The 14,103-nt window shown below is 31.4% G+C and overlaps 1 protein-coding gene across 1 annotated transcript in view; it reads left to right on the top strand.

Moving 5' to 3' along the window:
- Positions 1–14,103, top strand: part of LOC127704233 (receptor-type tyrosine-protein phosphatase mu-like) — a 120,910-nt gene that overhangs the window by 73,021 nt on the left and 33,786 nt on the right. Inside the window, exons 8-14 of the mRNA XM_052208186.1 lie at positions 5,582–5,684; positions 5,975–6,060; positions 8,445–8,677; positions 9,260–9,347; positions 10,219–10,295; positions 10,900–10,936; positions 11,660–11,757. Of these exons, the coding sequence (XP_052064146.1) occupies positions 5,582–5,684; positions 5,975–6,060; positions 8,445–8,677; positions 9,260–9,347; positions 10,219–10,295; positions 10,900–10,936; positions 11,660–11,757 (722 nt within the window). The remainder of the gene's footprint in view (positions 1–5,581; positions 5,685–5,974; positions 6,061–8,444; positions 8,678–9,259; positions 9,348–10,218; positions 10,296–10,899; positions 10,937–11,659; positions 11,758–14,103) is intronic.

Raw genomic sequence — 14,103 nt, 5'->3', positions numbered from 1 at the left:
TCTACGCAAGTTTACAGTTGACATCATGAACCTTTTTGGTAACTTTGTCTCAGTATGTCATCCTGGTGAATTGTTTTATATTAATTGATCTTTCGTGTTCACTAATGCAAATTCATTATTACTTATCGTTTTTTTTAATGAGCTTACCTTTTTGCATTTCCCACTTGCTGTTACCTTGTGAAGGATGGCGAATGTTAATGATCATGTAGACGGACGTTACTTGGCATTCTGAAGTGAAAAAATACAAAATGCTTTTGTTCATGAATATTCATTCAAAGTTTTATTTCAATGTTAATTAAATCTTTTTGGTCAATACGACCAAGTATTTGTTAAAATTATTTTTAAGGATGATAAATATAAAGATTTTGAACATCGAATTCCGACTCTTTATTAACTTTGCAAATGTTGAAATTGAAAACAATCTCGTGTAGTTTTTGTCGAGCCTGCGACTTTTGTCGCAGAAAGCTCGATATAGGGATAGTGATCCGGTGGCGGCTACGGCGGCTGCGGCGACGTTAGCTAACTTCTTAAAAGCTTTATATTTTAGAAGCTAGAAGACTGGATGCTTCATACTTTGTATATAGATGCCTTATGTTACGAAGTTTCCGTCTGTCATATACTATATTTGGTATATGGAATGATTGTAAGGTGTACATGTCCAACTGGTAGGTGTCATCTGACCTTAACCTCATTTTCATGGTTAAGTGGTCAAAGTTAAGTTTTTGAGTTTTGGTCTTTTTTTCTAATACTATATGCAATAGGTCAACTGTATTTGGTGTATGGAAATATTTAATGATGTACATGTCAGTCTCGCAGGTTTTATTTGACCTTGACCTCATTTTCACGGTTCATTTCTCAGTGTTAAGTTTTTGTGTTTTGGTCTGTTTTTCTTCAACTGTTTGTTTATGATTAAAACTGATTTAACTTGAAAACGAGTACATGGACCCCTCTTTTTTAAAATGGCATTATTACGTATGAAGATTATTTGTACCAATTTTAATGAAAAAGTCAACGATGATTTTTTTTTAAATTTGATAAATATACCGTACAAAATGCCGTTTTTTCCTACAATCCTGAAAGTTAACTTTGTTAAAAATTAATTATTTCCAAAGAATTGTTATACATATTAAGAGCATAATTATGTAAAGAAGATTTTCATAATGTGTTTACAAAAATCCGCTTGTGTTTATCTGTTGAAGTTAGGTGTGTCTATCCAAAGGATAGAAATGTAAAAAAAAAACGAAATTTTAAGTAAATGTCTAAAATTTCGACCCCTTCCATCTCTTAAAGTAGCACATGAAGGTATGATTTTTATTACATATTTGAGTTGCTTAGTTGCAAAATAGCTTGTAAGCAAATTTTCATAAACAAATCATCGTGGGATCGAAACTGTATCGTATGCCCTTAAATATTTCAATTGAGGAAAAAGTCATATTTGACCTATCTTCAAATTTTAATAAAAGTAATAATATTACTTTGACATAAATATTATTTCAAACTCTGGCTGTGTAGGTAAGTCTGATTTAAATGAGTGAAAACTATGAAGTCTTGGTTTCTTTATATTGAAAACAATCATATTTGAAATATCTTTAAGAGTTATATTTATTTCTAAGTTGAATTTTCTTGTTTTGCATCCTTTCTTTATGGGTTGATTACAGACAGAGATAGCAAAAAATGAGTCCAACATTTCAGCTTTATTCTAACTAACTATTTTTTTTTTAATCCATAACTTTGTCTAATCTACACGGAATTTTACAAAACTTATACAGAAGCTTTGTATGATCAAATGTCAGTATTCAGAGCAAAATTGTCATTACATGTTTTGTTTTTTGCATTTTCCGATAGAAAGACTTTTTATGCGTTTTTTGTTTTATGTCTGTAGCAAAATTTAAAAAAATATTCATCTGATAAATGGACTTATTTTTCGTTAAGTCAGCATTTACATAGTCTATGATTAGCTTTCGCAGGATTAGAGTTGTTTTCAAACCAACATAGAATGCAGTTAAATATTTGACAACACCCTTGTTCAAAGTCAATAAATGACATAATAATAATAATGACTTTATTTTAAGAGGGTGACTTAATAAGCATTAACTAATCTACCTTGAGGCCTTCTCAAAAAGCATACAGAACAATTATTACAGATATTACAATTTTTGAACATATAACTAAACATGCTATATATATATATATATTGTCTGTAGAAAAGAAGAAAAAAAAACAACAAATAATACATTATACACAAACACTAAAAAGACATGATAGAGTTAGAGAGTTGTTACATATCATTTATAGTTAAAAAATCTACACATTTTCTTTTAAAAGTACCTAGATTTTCACATAGTTTTATTTCATATGGTAGTTTATTCCAACGTATTGAGGAGCTGTATGTGAATAATTTTTTCATCGAATTTGTATTAGGCCTCACTACAGCTAGATTTTTATTTGCAGAAGATCTTAAATTTTGACTTTGTAGGTTTATAATTGGACAACATAGTTCTTTAAGGTAATTAGGAGCTTTATTATTGAGAACTTTATGAACAAGAATCAATTTATGATAAGAAATCCTCGATTTGAAATTTAACCATTTCAGCTCTTTAAATAAATTTACAGTAGGTGTTAGTAATGGTGCGTCAAGTATAATTCTGGCAGCTCTTTTCTGCATCTTAACAATTCTTTGAATTCCATCGCATTACAATTTCCCGATATTGAGCAACAAAAATTCAAATATGGGCAGAATATATGCATTATAAACTAATTTTCTACTACTTATATCTAGGTATTTCTTAATTATGGATAACAGTTCAATACGAGTACTTATGCTTTTACATACATGATCAATTTGAAATTTCCAGTCTAAATTTTTGTCAATATATATAACTAGATACTTTCGTGTTTCAATAGATGTTATTGAGTTATCTTGTATTGATATATTAAGTTTATGACCTATCAAGGCTCTTTTTTTTATCATTCCAACCAGCATAGAAGTTGTTTTAAAAGGATTTATTACCATTTTGTTGTTTGAACACCATTTATTTATAGTGTCGGCATCATAGCTTAGTTTCCTTATTCATACCCTGGGTATAAAGTGTTGTATAATCATCATACATTTCAATTTCTGAATTTGATGCCTCTAAAGTCATATCATTTATGAATAAAACGAACAGTAGAGGACCTAAAATGGATCCTTGAGGAACCCCATATTTATTAATATCAGAATCTGAAGCTGTATTACCAGAGCACACTTTATGTGGTCTATTTGAGAGATATGACTTGAACCATTTCACTGAATGATCGGAGACTTTATCATGTTTATATAAATGCAATTTTTGCAGAGAATGAGATGATCGACAAGATCTTATGCTTTTTTCAGATCTAGAAAGACTGTTCCTACAACATTGCCGTCATCAATATATTTAAACCAGTTATCTATCAATTTGGTTAGGGCTGTTAGGCATGAGTGGTTTGATCTAAACCCAGATTGTGCCTCGTGTAATAGTTTATATTCTGACAGATAAAGATAAAAATGTTTTGCAACATGTTTTTCAAATACTTTAGATATAGTTGGAAGTATTGATATAGGCCTGAAGTTTTCTGGTATGTATTTATCACCACTTTTAAATATTGGATTCACTTTGGCTATTTTTAGATTTTCTGGGAATACACCTTACAGTACACTTAAGTTAAATAAATATGTTATACTTGGTGCTAAAGCTTCTGATGATATTTTAAGGGAAAATGGGCCAACATCATCTACCCAGTTGCTTTGGACGTTTCTAACTTAGAAAGTAATTTTTTTTTTGTTTCATCTATTTTGATAAATGTAATCTTAAATTAAACATTCTGAGGGATTTTATCTTGCACGAAATTAATTAATTTATCATCTTGAAAGGATGTATTACTTGTAATATATTTATCTCTTATTGTTGTAAAGTGGATGGAATTTCATTTTGAACTTAAGGTTTAATTCTTTGAGTAAAGCCCAAATTTCTTTAGATTGTTTGTTATTTTCTATTGCCTGCTTGAAATAGGACTGTTTAGATTTTTCTGTTAATTTTGTACATTTAATGTGCCACTAACGGAAGTTATTCCAGTCCCCTTTGCTTTGGTAGAAATTTCTCTTTTTCAGAGTTCTTCACCTCATCTGTAAGCCTACCTGGTTGCTTTACATGTTTTATTATTTTCACTTTAATGGGAGCATGTTTGTTAACTATTGTAAATAAAACATATCAAAATGGATTTAGAGTTTTTAAAAAATATTTCTATACAGTAGTGTACATTATACTGCTTGTCATTGTATCTGATAAGAAATTCACTGTGTTGTCTAACATCTGTTTAGGATCAGTTTCAGATATATCATTTACACCGCTTTCCAAATAGATAGATTCATTTTGAATTTGTTGATGAATTTTCTTTCCAATATCATTAAAAATGTTTTCGAACCACATAATACAATCACCTCCTTGAATATGTAATAATCTTGTAGTTTCATGTAGGTGAAGTACAACTTTTTTATTGTCAAATTTGGTTTCATGTACTAATCCATTTTTGTGTCGATTTTCAAAAAGACAATTGTCAATTCTGGTAAATAAAACTTGATTCAGTATTTTTAATACTTTAGTATTTGCAAATGTTACGTACAGTAATTGATGATGTTTTGTCTATATAATCAGTTATGTCATAGTACTCACAGTTTGAAATGAATAGTTTTGTATCATCCATTGTTGTTAATATAATTAATTATCCATCATGCATCTTATGTCTTTTTTATCAGTAGGTATGGAACTAGAAATGTTAATCCCTGCATCATAATTTATATTAGAATTTTTTCACCGTAAAATTGTAATTATTTAGATTAGTCAGGAGTTTTGAAAGTTTATACCTCCGGTTATACAGTCAACAAAAACTGAACAATTGCAAATGTAATGTAATCATCTAAATTTCTGTTTTCTCTTCTCAATTTTGGCATTCGGCAGTTTCAAATCGATATTTAAAAAAATGAAGATATTTGTCGCTCATGGAAAATACTGAAATTATCCTTAAATAAATGGTAGTTTATCACTTTTGGTGAGACCGGTAGGCTTGCAAGCTAATTAGCATACAAATGGGAACCAACTGTTCAATCTGCAATCTGCATGAAGAAAACAATTTTGTATTTTGTATTCCATATTTTTCCGATACATGGACTGCACTTTTGAAGATAATTCTTAATAGTGACAGCTGCAAACGTAGGCCCGACACAGGGTTCCGCTTAAACCTATATGGATTTTGAATAGTTTGTATTGTAACAGCACTATCCAAGGTACGAGGAGGGTTAAGATCTTACAAACATGTAAAACAACGCCACATTCTTATCATAAGACAAGAACATGTAATACAGTGGCTGTTGTTGGTTGCTGGCTGCTATGTATTGATGAAATATTAATTAGGCTGTTGGTGCTTCAAAATTATCTGCGTGAGTCCTTTTCTCATGCGTTGATGTATATTGTATGTTTATCTTTTTTGGATAGTTGTCTCATTGGTAATTATACATCATCTTCTTATATACGGTTGCTATATATTGTTTTATATATTATACTAGAATCCAATACAGAAACAGAACCAGTAGCACCCATAGCTGGTGGAGTTGGTGGAGGTATCATGTTATTAGTTATTATAGCAGTTGGTCTAATATATATGAAAAGGTAAGTTCAATAATCATAACCATGTTTCAAATTGTTTAAAGCAATGTTTATTTGTGATACTCCGTTCTTCGGTTTCCAATAATTAACATGTTTTGTATTAACAGTTTTAGAATATTTTATCGAATAAACATCAATCCAGATATACATGAGATAATTTCAGATATGTGTTAAAATGATATTTAGAATTATTCCATCTTTAGTATGTTTGCTATATGAATAATACAATATACATTATCATTTTAAATGAAGTAACTTTTTGCTTCACGCTGTCATTCTTTGTATCAAAATAGAAGAAGGCGTAAGCCTCTAGATGATAGAGTTTCAGGAGAAAACCAAGGACTTCAGATTATAGACAGAAAGGTATCATTACGACAAGGTATGTATTTGGTATCTATCGTAGACACAAGAACACATAAATTAAAACTAAATTGAAGCACACTACGAAAAGGGTCTTGCACGATTGTAAACATTACAGTTTCTCTCTCCCCAAACTTTAGAGAATATTTTATACGGAAAATCGTTATGCCTAAACTGTTTATAACATTTTGTATATGTGTTCTTCCTCTGTTTGTATTGCACGGACCTGTTATATGAAGTTTATTTTTTTTAACCTGGTGTGCCGAAGACAGGTTTTGTATTAATTTCCTGTTTTTCACATCATTTTCTAAAGGGAAGAGGCACATTGTTTGATAATGAATTACTATTGTTGTAATGGTTCATCTTTTCAATATCAGATATCTGACTTCCATGGTCTGCGCTAGTCCAAAATGAATTCGTCTCCTTTTTATGTTCACGAAAAAACATTCTGTTTTTTCACTTAAGGTAGATGAGGTGTCTAAATTATAATCCATAGAATTTTTTGATAATTTGCCAAAATGTAGTTTATATCATGCTTTTTTAAAAAAAAATAATAAAAAGAATGGGTCACGGGGCTTATTTTCACGCTACAGGTTGTGCAAAATTGACAGATTTTGTATAGATTATGCATGGAAAACCCAATTTTCTGCCATAAAACGAAAACTACACCATAGAATTTTGAGATAAAATATGAAAAGATAGCTCTAATATTATGCTTTCAGATAAGAAAAAGAAAAAATGGGGTCACGGGACCCGTTTTCTTGCTACATAATAAAATAGGTAAATTCCTAACACATTCTATTGTAAAAGTAACTTTATCTGCCCTTACATTTGAGTTGCCTCCCCTTATGTGGCAAAGTTGGAAAAAAATAAATCAAACAAAAGTATTCTGTTTTTTTGTAAAATACAACCATAAATATGATAAAACATGTCATTTTCTATATTAAAATGAAAATTCTTACACATGAATTACCTACTACTCTCAAAATTTGCACATTTTCTTAAAGATCTAGACCGATTGTTTTCTGATATTTCAAAATCCAAGATGGAGGAAGACACCCTATCTACCTTAAAATTTTAAAAGAGAGATTTGGTAGGATGGTGCATGATTATACTTACATGCAGCTGGTGACGTACACTTTAATGTCTCAAATACTATCGTCACCGACATTTTACCATTTAGTTTTGGATGGTTTTTAGGCATTTATTCGTTCATTTCGTGTTGCTCAGTCTTTAGTTTTCTATGATTTTTTTTATACTATTGTTTGTCTGTTTGTCTTTTTCTTTTTTAGTCATGGCGTTGTCTGTTTATTTTCGATTGATGAGCTTGAATGTTCCTCTTGTATATTTGCCCCTCTTTTGCTTAGTTTCTTCTGCTAACTACTCTAACATCGGACTCGGACTTCTTTTAAACTGAGTTTTACTGTGCGTATTTCTGTGTGTTTGTTTATTCTACATTGGCTAGATGTATAGGGGAGGGTTGAGATCTCACAAAACATGGTTAACCCCGCCGCATTTTTTTAATTCAAGTTCATTTATATGTTTCGGAGTTTAGTGTGACGTCCATTTCACTGAACTAGTAAACATGTTTGTTCAGCGACCAGCTTTGTGATTTTCTTGCTCTCTCTCTCCTCTCTCGTTTTTGTGGCTTTAATCTGTAACAGTTCAGTTTGCTAGTCAGATACTACAGTGTAAAAATTATCATTACTTTCTATTTCTGACGGCCGTTATAATAGTGTAACGTAACCTATGACTATCTATACTTTATTGCATGTACAAACATAAATGTATTACATTTTTGCATGAACCCAGTCAAACTAAATAAAAGCAATGTATATTTTATACAACATGCTATAACTCGAAATTTATTTTAATTTTGCTTTGCTTCTCAAGCTACTTCACTGATAATTAAAGATTATACGTATGCAACAACTGAACGAACAAAAGAATAATTCACGAATGCTCGTGGTGTGGTAGCTAATTATCAACGGTGTTGGTCATGACTGGAATATTTTTAAATATTTGAACACCTCGGTTAGTTATTCTTTGTATTACATTTTAACATTGCCTTCAAAAAGCGATAAACAGATTATCTATGGTCTTTCAACTCGAGGAAAATTCTAGGCTAAAACTTATCTTAGGACTATCGCCATCACACGTGATTGTACTTGAGAAACTCCCTCTTGTTTTTCAAACCAAAGAAAACTATAAACAAAATCATACTTAAATATTTAAAGTTTTCAGAATTTAGATTTCTTGCTATGTTTAAAACAATCAATCATTATTATTAGTATACACTTTTACAGTAAAACCTAACACTATTATTTTTGCTTTAAATACGCGAAAGACAAAAACAGCTAAATCTACATTGAAAGGTCTATGTAAAATTTTAAATGATTTAAGGAGGAGACCGCCATGAGGGAATGTATATCAATATTGCTAGAGCGAGTCGTCAGTCTTCCTCTGACACAGATGATGCCATTCCGTCTTCAAGAGTATCAACAAAAGTCATCAACACAGATAAAATCAACACATATTATAACAATGCCGATATATTGACCACAGTTAAAATTGATGAATTAAAGGACTACATTAAACAGAAACAAGTAAATGAGGGCCTTCATTCCGAGTACAAGGTATTTTTACTTGGATGAAAATTCGTGACACTTTTTTTAATAACAGAAAGATGCAGTGTTTAAAGGGATGATTTTTTATACATGATATAGTTTTGTAGTTTCAAAGTTCTGCAATACAGAAAAGAAAAACAAAAGAACATTCCGAGATGGATATTTGGTTTCAGAAATTTGACTGTTGCAACATATAAACAAAGTTTAAAATTATTAGTTGGAGACATACCCATTATAGAAATTTTAAATCCGTTGCATGTTAACTTATTCATTTTACTCCTAATGACATTTTATAATACTTTGTATCCTCTATGCTACGAAAAAAAAAACCCAAAACGATCTTATATAAAATGACTGAATTGTGAGTAACGCTTGAAAATATTTCACCTTTAATAAAGCAAAACTGTTTACTAGATTACTATAAATCACATGGTACATTTTGAATTATATTATCGTACATTTTTATCTCTTGAGTGTTAACAATATTGTGAGAATAATTAAATAAACATTACAATATGACCGTTTTATTAGGATAGGAAAACAAGTGTTATTTCACTTTTACAAATTCCTCTACTCTACATCTCATTGCAGACTATCCCTTACGGTCCACAACACCCGACCACTACAGCACAAAAGAAAGAAAACATGCCAAAGAACAGATTTAAAACAACGTTCCCCTGTACGTATTTAGTATAATGTTATAATACACGTGTATTGTATGCACTCTGAACATAGAAGTATTATATATGAAGAAAGAAATACATAACGTTTTCAAATTGCTAAAATTATATAGTATTATTGAATAGAATACGGTGCAATTTCTGTCTTTTCACTCTCATTTGCTTTCGAATTTTAATATAAATATTGCTTGGGAGAATTGATAATTTAACAATAATGAATTTTACTACGTGAAATATATTGTTCTTTGTGTTTTGGACATAAAATAGTATTAGGACATTTACTCACACACTTGGAAGTCTATTATCATTTTTTTTTGGCACTTTAATTTAAAAATAAAAAGCAAATTAACTAAACGGTAAAGCTGTATACCGTAACTCTGGTGAACTTTTGTCGAACAACAGGTTTTATGCGTTTTGCATCCCAAACAAACTTCATTATGAACCTTTTTTTAAATAACTGGCATAAGCATGCCCTATTAAAACCTATGTTATGATTGCTTTAATTGGTGTGGTACACATCTCAGAAGACTCTTCATAACCTTGAGTTTGGGGGGATTTATATATTTGAAAATATGAATTCACACATGTATATGTGTTTTTCAAATAGATTCGTATTGTAATAGGCAAAGATATATGACATTGGATGGACATGCATGTTAATACACTCTCAATCCAAAATGTTCCTTTAGATGTACAACTCTTCCTATAGGGAATTAACATTGTTTCCTATAAGGAAAAATATTCCTGATATTGCATCGGCATAAATAACTCGCTTGTGTTGAAATTATTTAACAAGGTTAGTTGTTCTTCTATTATTTAACTCCAGTTTCATATAATTAAGTACATTCTTTTTTATTATTATCATTTTAGATGACCATACACGAGTAATTTTGCAACCTGTACCTGGATCTCAGCATATGGATTACATCAATGCAAGCTTAGTTGACGTAAGTCCAGTGTATAATACAGTTTCGTTATTTTATTAATCTAATGCATCGATGCAAGTTTTAAGTAAGTTTTTATTTATGGAATATTCATCTTAATGATTTTATTATTATTCTTATTATTAATGCAATACAAACGTGGGAATTTTAATCATTGTAATTGCTAGGAGAAAAAAATGTGTGTATACACCACGTCTCATTGTTTCTTGTATTATAGCTGGTTCGCTATTTCAGTCGTATGACAGTTGTTTTTTCTCAGCGATAGAAATAGTCTTTGAGATTAAAATATTAGGCCATTTGTTTTCTCCTTTGAATTGTTTTATATTTGTCCTTTCGGGACCCTTTATAGCTGACTATGCTGTATGGGCTTTATTCATTGTTGTAGGCCGTACGTTGACCTATAGTTTTTAATTTATGTGTCATTTGCAATTGGTCTATTGTGAAAAGTTGTCTCATTGGCCATCTTCTTATTTTTATACCTAATTATTTTTAATATTATGAATTTCGTGTGCTTTATGTTCCATATCTCTTTTTAATATAACTGTTATAAACTGTTTAACTATAAAATTTACAATATAATCAAAACGTTTTTATTATATACTTTTAGGGATTTGAGAAGGAAAGCTGTTATATAGCATCGCAAGGTAATATGAAGTTGCACTGTTTCAAATAATTATCTGAAAATAGAAAAACAAAATTTGCTTCTCACATATATATGTCGATTGATACATAAAGAATGGATACATGTGCTATATGATGTCACGTACACATGATAGATAAAGAATTCCCTTTTCTCAATTAAAGGTATTCAATCTTTTCCCGCTGAATTATAAAAACCAAATTCATCATCCAATATTTCTATGTAAATAATTTGTGGCAGACAAAGTGTTTTTGCTTTTTCAAGGATTTGTGATATCCTGAACGTTACAATAAAACATAATATAACAATTGCTCCGCTGTCCAATCGCCCAAAAGTCATATGTATAACACACAACAATTAGCATTACTAGTATATAATTTCATATCAAAAGTTCAACAACTGATGCAAATTAATAGTTTACTCTTTAAAATTCACAAATATCACCAACAAAAATAAATGAGACGCGTTGTGGTTTCGTGTATCGAGAAACGATAAAAAAAAACCCGCCAAACATCGTACATAGTAGGCACAAGTCACTTCACGTGGAAGTACTCGTCTTCTATATACACAACGGATCTTGTTTAATATCGAAAAGAAATGCGTATATAATATATGCAGACGAATAAATATATAAAAACGTGTTCCAAGATAAACACATAATTTAACATATAATAATAACACGTGTTTTGAATAAATATATTTTAATTAATGAAAAAGAGTATTGTAGGACCATTAAAGCATACATTCACTGACTTCTGGGCAATGATCTGGCAGAACAACACCAGGAAGATCATTATGCTGACTAACCTGATGGAAGTAGCAAAGGTATACAGATTAATTCTGTTTGTGTATTTGTTTTGTAAAGCAAATTATCTCTACATATTATAGAATTATTTTTGTGAAAGGTAACGAGTACAGCTTTTAGGTGTTATACCACCAAATCATAGTACGTCACATCAGGTTGCATACGAAAAAGGGTCGAAAAAATATTCCCTTGAAGTTGACAGTTGTAGGAAATTAATCCTACATTTCATTGCAGTAAAAACAATCTGTGTCATAGACATATATCTTGTGTGTTTCAAAGCACCAGTATTCTTTTATTTGATGTTTTCTATAGAATATTTTGGAAACTTGAGGTAACATGGCTACTAAAGCTTGGACACAGGAAGAAAAAGGGTGAAAAACTGCTTGGTTAACTTCCAGTGATGGTTTTTTTCTTATATGCATGAAATGTTATGTGAAATTTTGTCTATAGTACTGGACAGGATAAAACTTTACTCATGCAAAGTATTTCTTTATTTGGAACAAAGATAAATTCTGCACAATTTTTTGAAAAGTGCAAGTTTAACAAAGACTAATAGGGGAAAATCAATGGTGGTATTACACCTAATATGGGAAGCTGCACATTCACCTTTGACCTTGTGTGTACTCTGATTTGTTAAAATTTAATGCTATTTACTAGGATTCATGTCTATTATTGGCAAAAAAACAACAGATAATTTTTCTGGATAATCACCGTCCATCACTTTGTACATAATGGCTGACCAACTAGGTCGGTTGCATGTCAAAGGCCAGCATACTTTTGACAGAAGGTCTAACTTTCACGTTGTATCGACCATATTTGGCTCATAATTCATGGTTGCGAACTCTGCCTGTAACGATTGTTTAGATTGCATCTTATAATTATCTATGTTAATCTTCGCTAAGTCAGAGACTTCCTTTAGTGTTGGAGACAGCCTAGGGACAGCTTTGTCAAGTCTAAATCCTGGAGTTACAGCTGCAATCATGCCCATACCATGAAATGTTCCATGACCATCTAAAGTGCGCAGATAATGGTCTAAGTTATCAGCTATATACTGAACGAAAGTGTCATTCCCAAACTGTGTGTCGGTTCTGTCATGAGCAGCAGCAGCAGCATTAAGTTCAAACCTTTGAACCTCTGTGTAAGAAGAAGCAAAACCAAGAGTGTTCAAAGTGTCCAACAAAAACCTTGATCCAAAGTGATGATGCATTTGTACACTGAGGGCAATTTGTAGCGGTGCAATAAGTGTTCTTGGTCGGGTTGCCTGGATTATAGCTTGACCAACAGATGCAACTTTAACAGTAGAGTCGTTTTGACTAAATAATGCACTTAGAAATGTTCGTAACGGATCTGGGACAAAGGCAGTGTTTTGCTGTGAGTTTGTATCAACAGAAGACGAATATATAGATTTTGAATCTTTAAGGCTCATAATATCTGCTTTTATTAGCTTAGCTGCTGTTTCTATCATCGACAGCTTTTCATCTTCTGGACTCTTAGATGATGGTCTTCTGTAAAATTCGTTCAGTATAGATGATGCTGTTCTCCTGAATGTGACTATATTCGACTTTCCGTTTACTTCCGTGATGATGATATCGGATCCAAAATGAGTTTGCAGTCTCTTTTTCATGTGCACCACACTATACGCCTTCTCTCCGTAAATTTCTTCCATAGCCTAAACAAGATCGCTTACGGTTGCAGGTTCGTCTTGTGTTTCTTGTAATTGTCTAACTATTTGCAGGAAATCTTTCTCTGATAAATATTCTTTTGGTCGTCCTGGTGTCGTTCGTTTGACCTCTTTGTTTGCGTGCTTCGAAACGGGGATTTGCTTACCATTTCTAAAATTAACACTACATGTTTGGTGGTATATTGCATCTGCAGCGTGCAAATCGGATGGCGCAATGTTAAGCCTCCTCAAAACGTTTTCGGACCATTCATCATTTCTTTCTTTGCAGTTGTTTCTAGGGGTCTTAGAAAAATCTGTTGTCCTGACAGGAAACACGTCGATTTCCCTTTTGCTCTCCGAAAATTTTGCATAATTTTCACAAAATAAACAGTTCTTCTGGAACTCGAAAACAGGAGTTGAAGAGCGTAAGTCACGACTTAGCTCGGTTGTCGATAAATCCTTGTCTCGCAAGTCCTTCTTGATTGAATTAGCGTTTATGTAATCACGTCGACATTTCTGATGAACTTTTTGTCCTGGAGTTGTGACGACCGTATCATTTCTGGTTTGGCTGGTCCTATTAACTGTGTTACATCCTTTTTCTCTTAGTTGTGTTATTTCTTCACCATTGTTTAGAGACAACCGACAGAAAACACATGCATCCATCATTACCTAAAAAAATGATAAAACTGTTAAGACGAGATTCAAT

Source organism: Mytilus californianus, unplaced genomic scaffold, assembly GCF_021869535.1.
Source record: "Mytilus californianus isolate M0D057914Y unplaced genomic scaffold, xbMytCali1.0.p SCAF_6, whole genome shotgun sequence".
Taxonomy (NCBI): Eukaryota; Metazoa; Mollusca; class Bivalvia; order Mytilida; family Mytilidae; genus Mytilus; species Mytilus californianus.
This window is presented reverse-complemented; position numbering and strand designations above follow the sequence as displayed.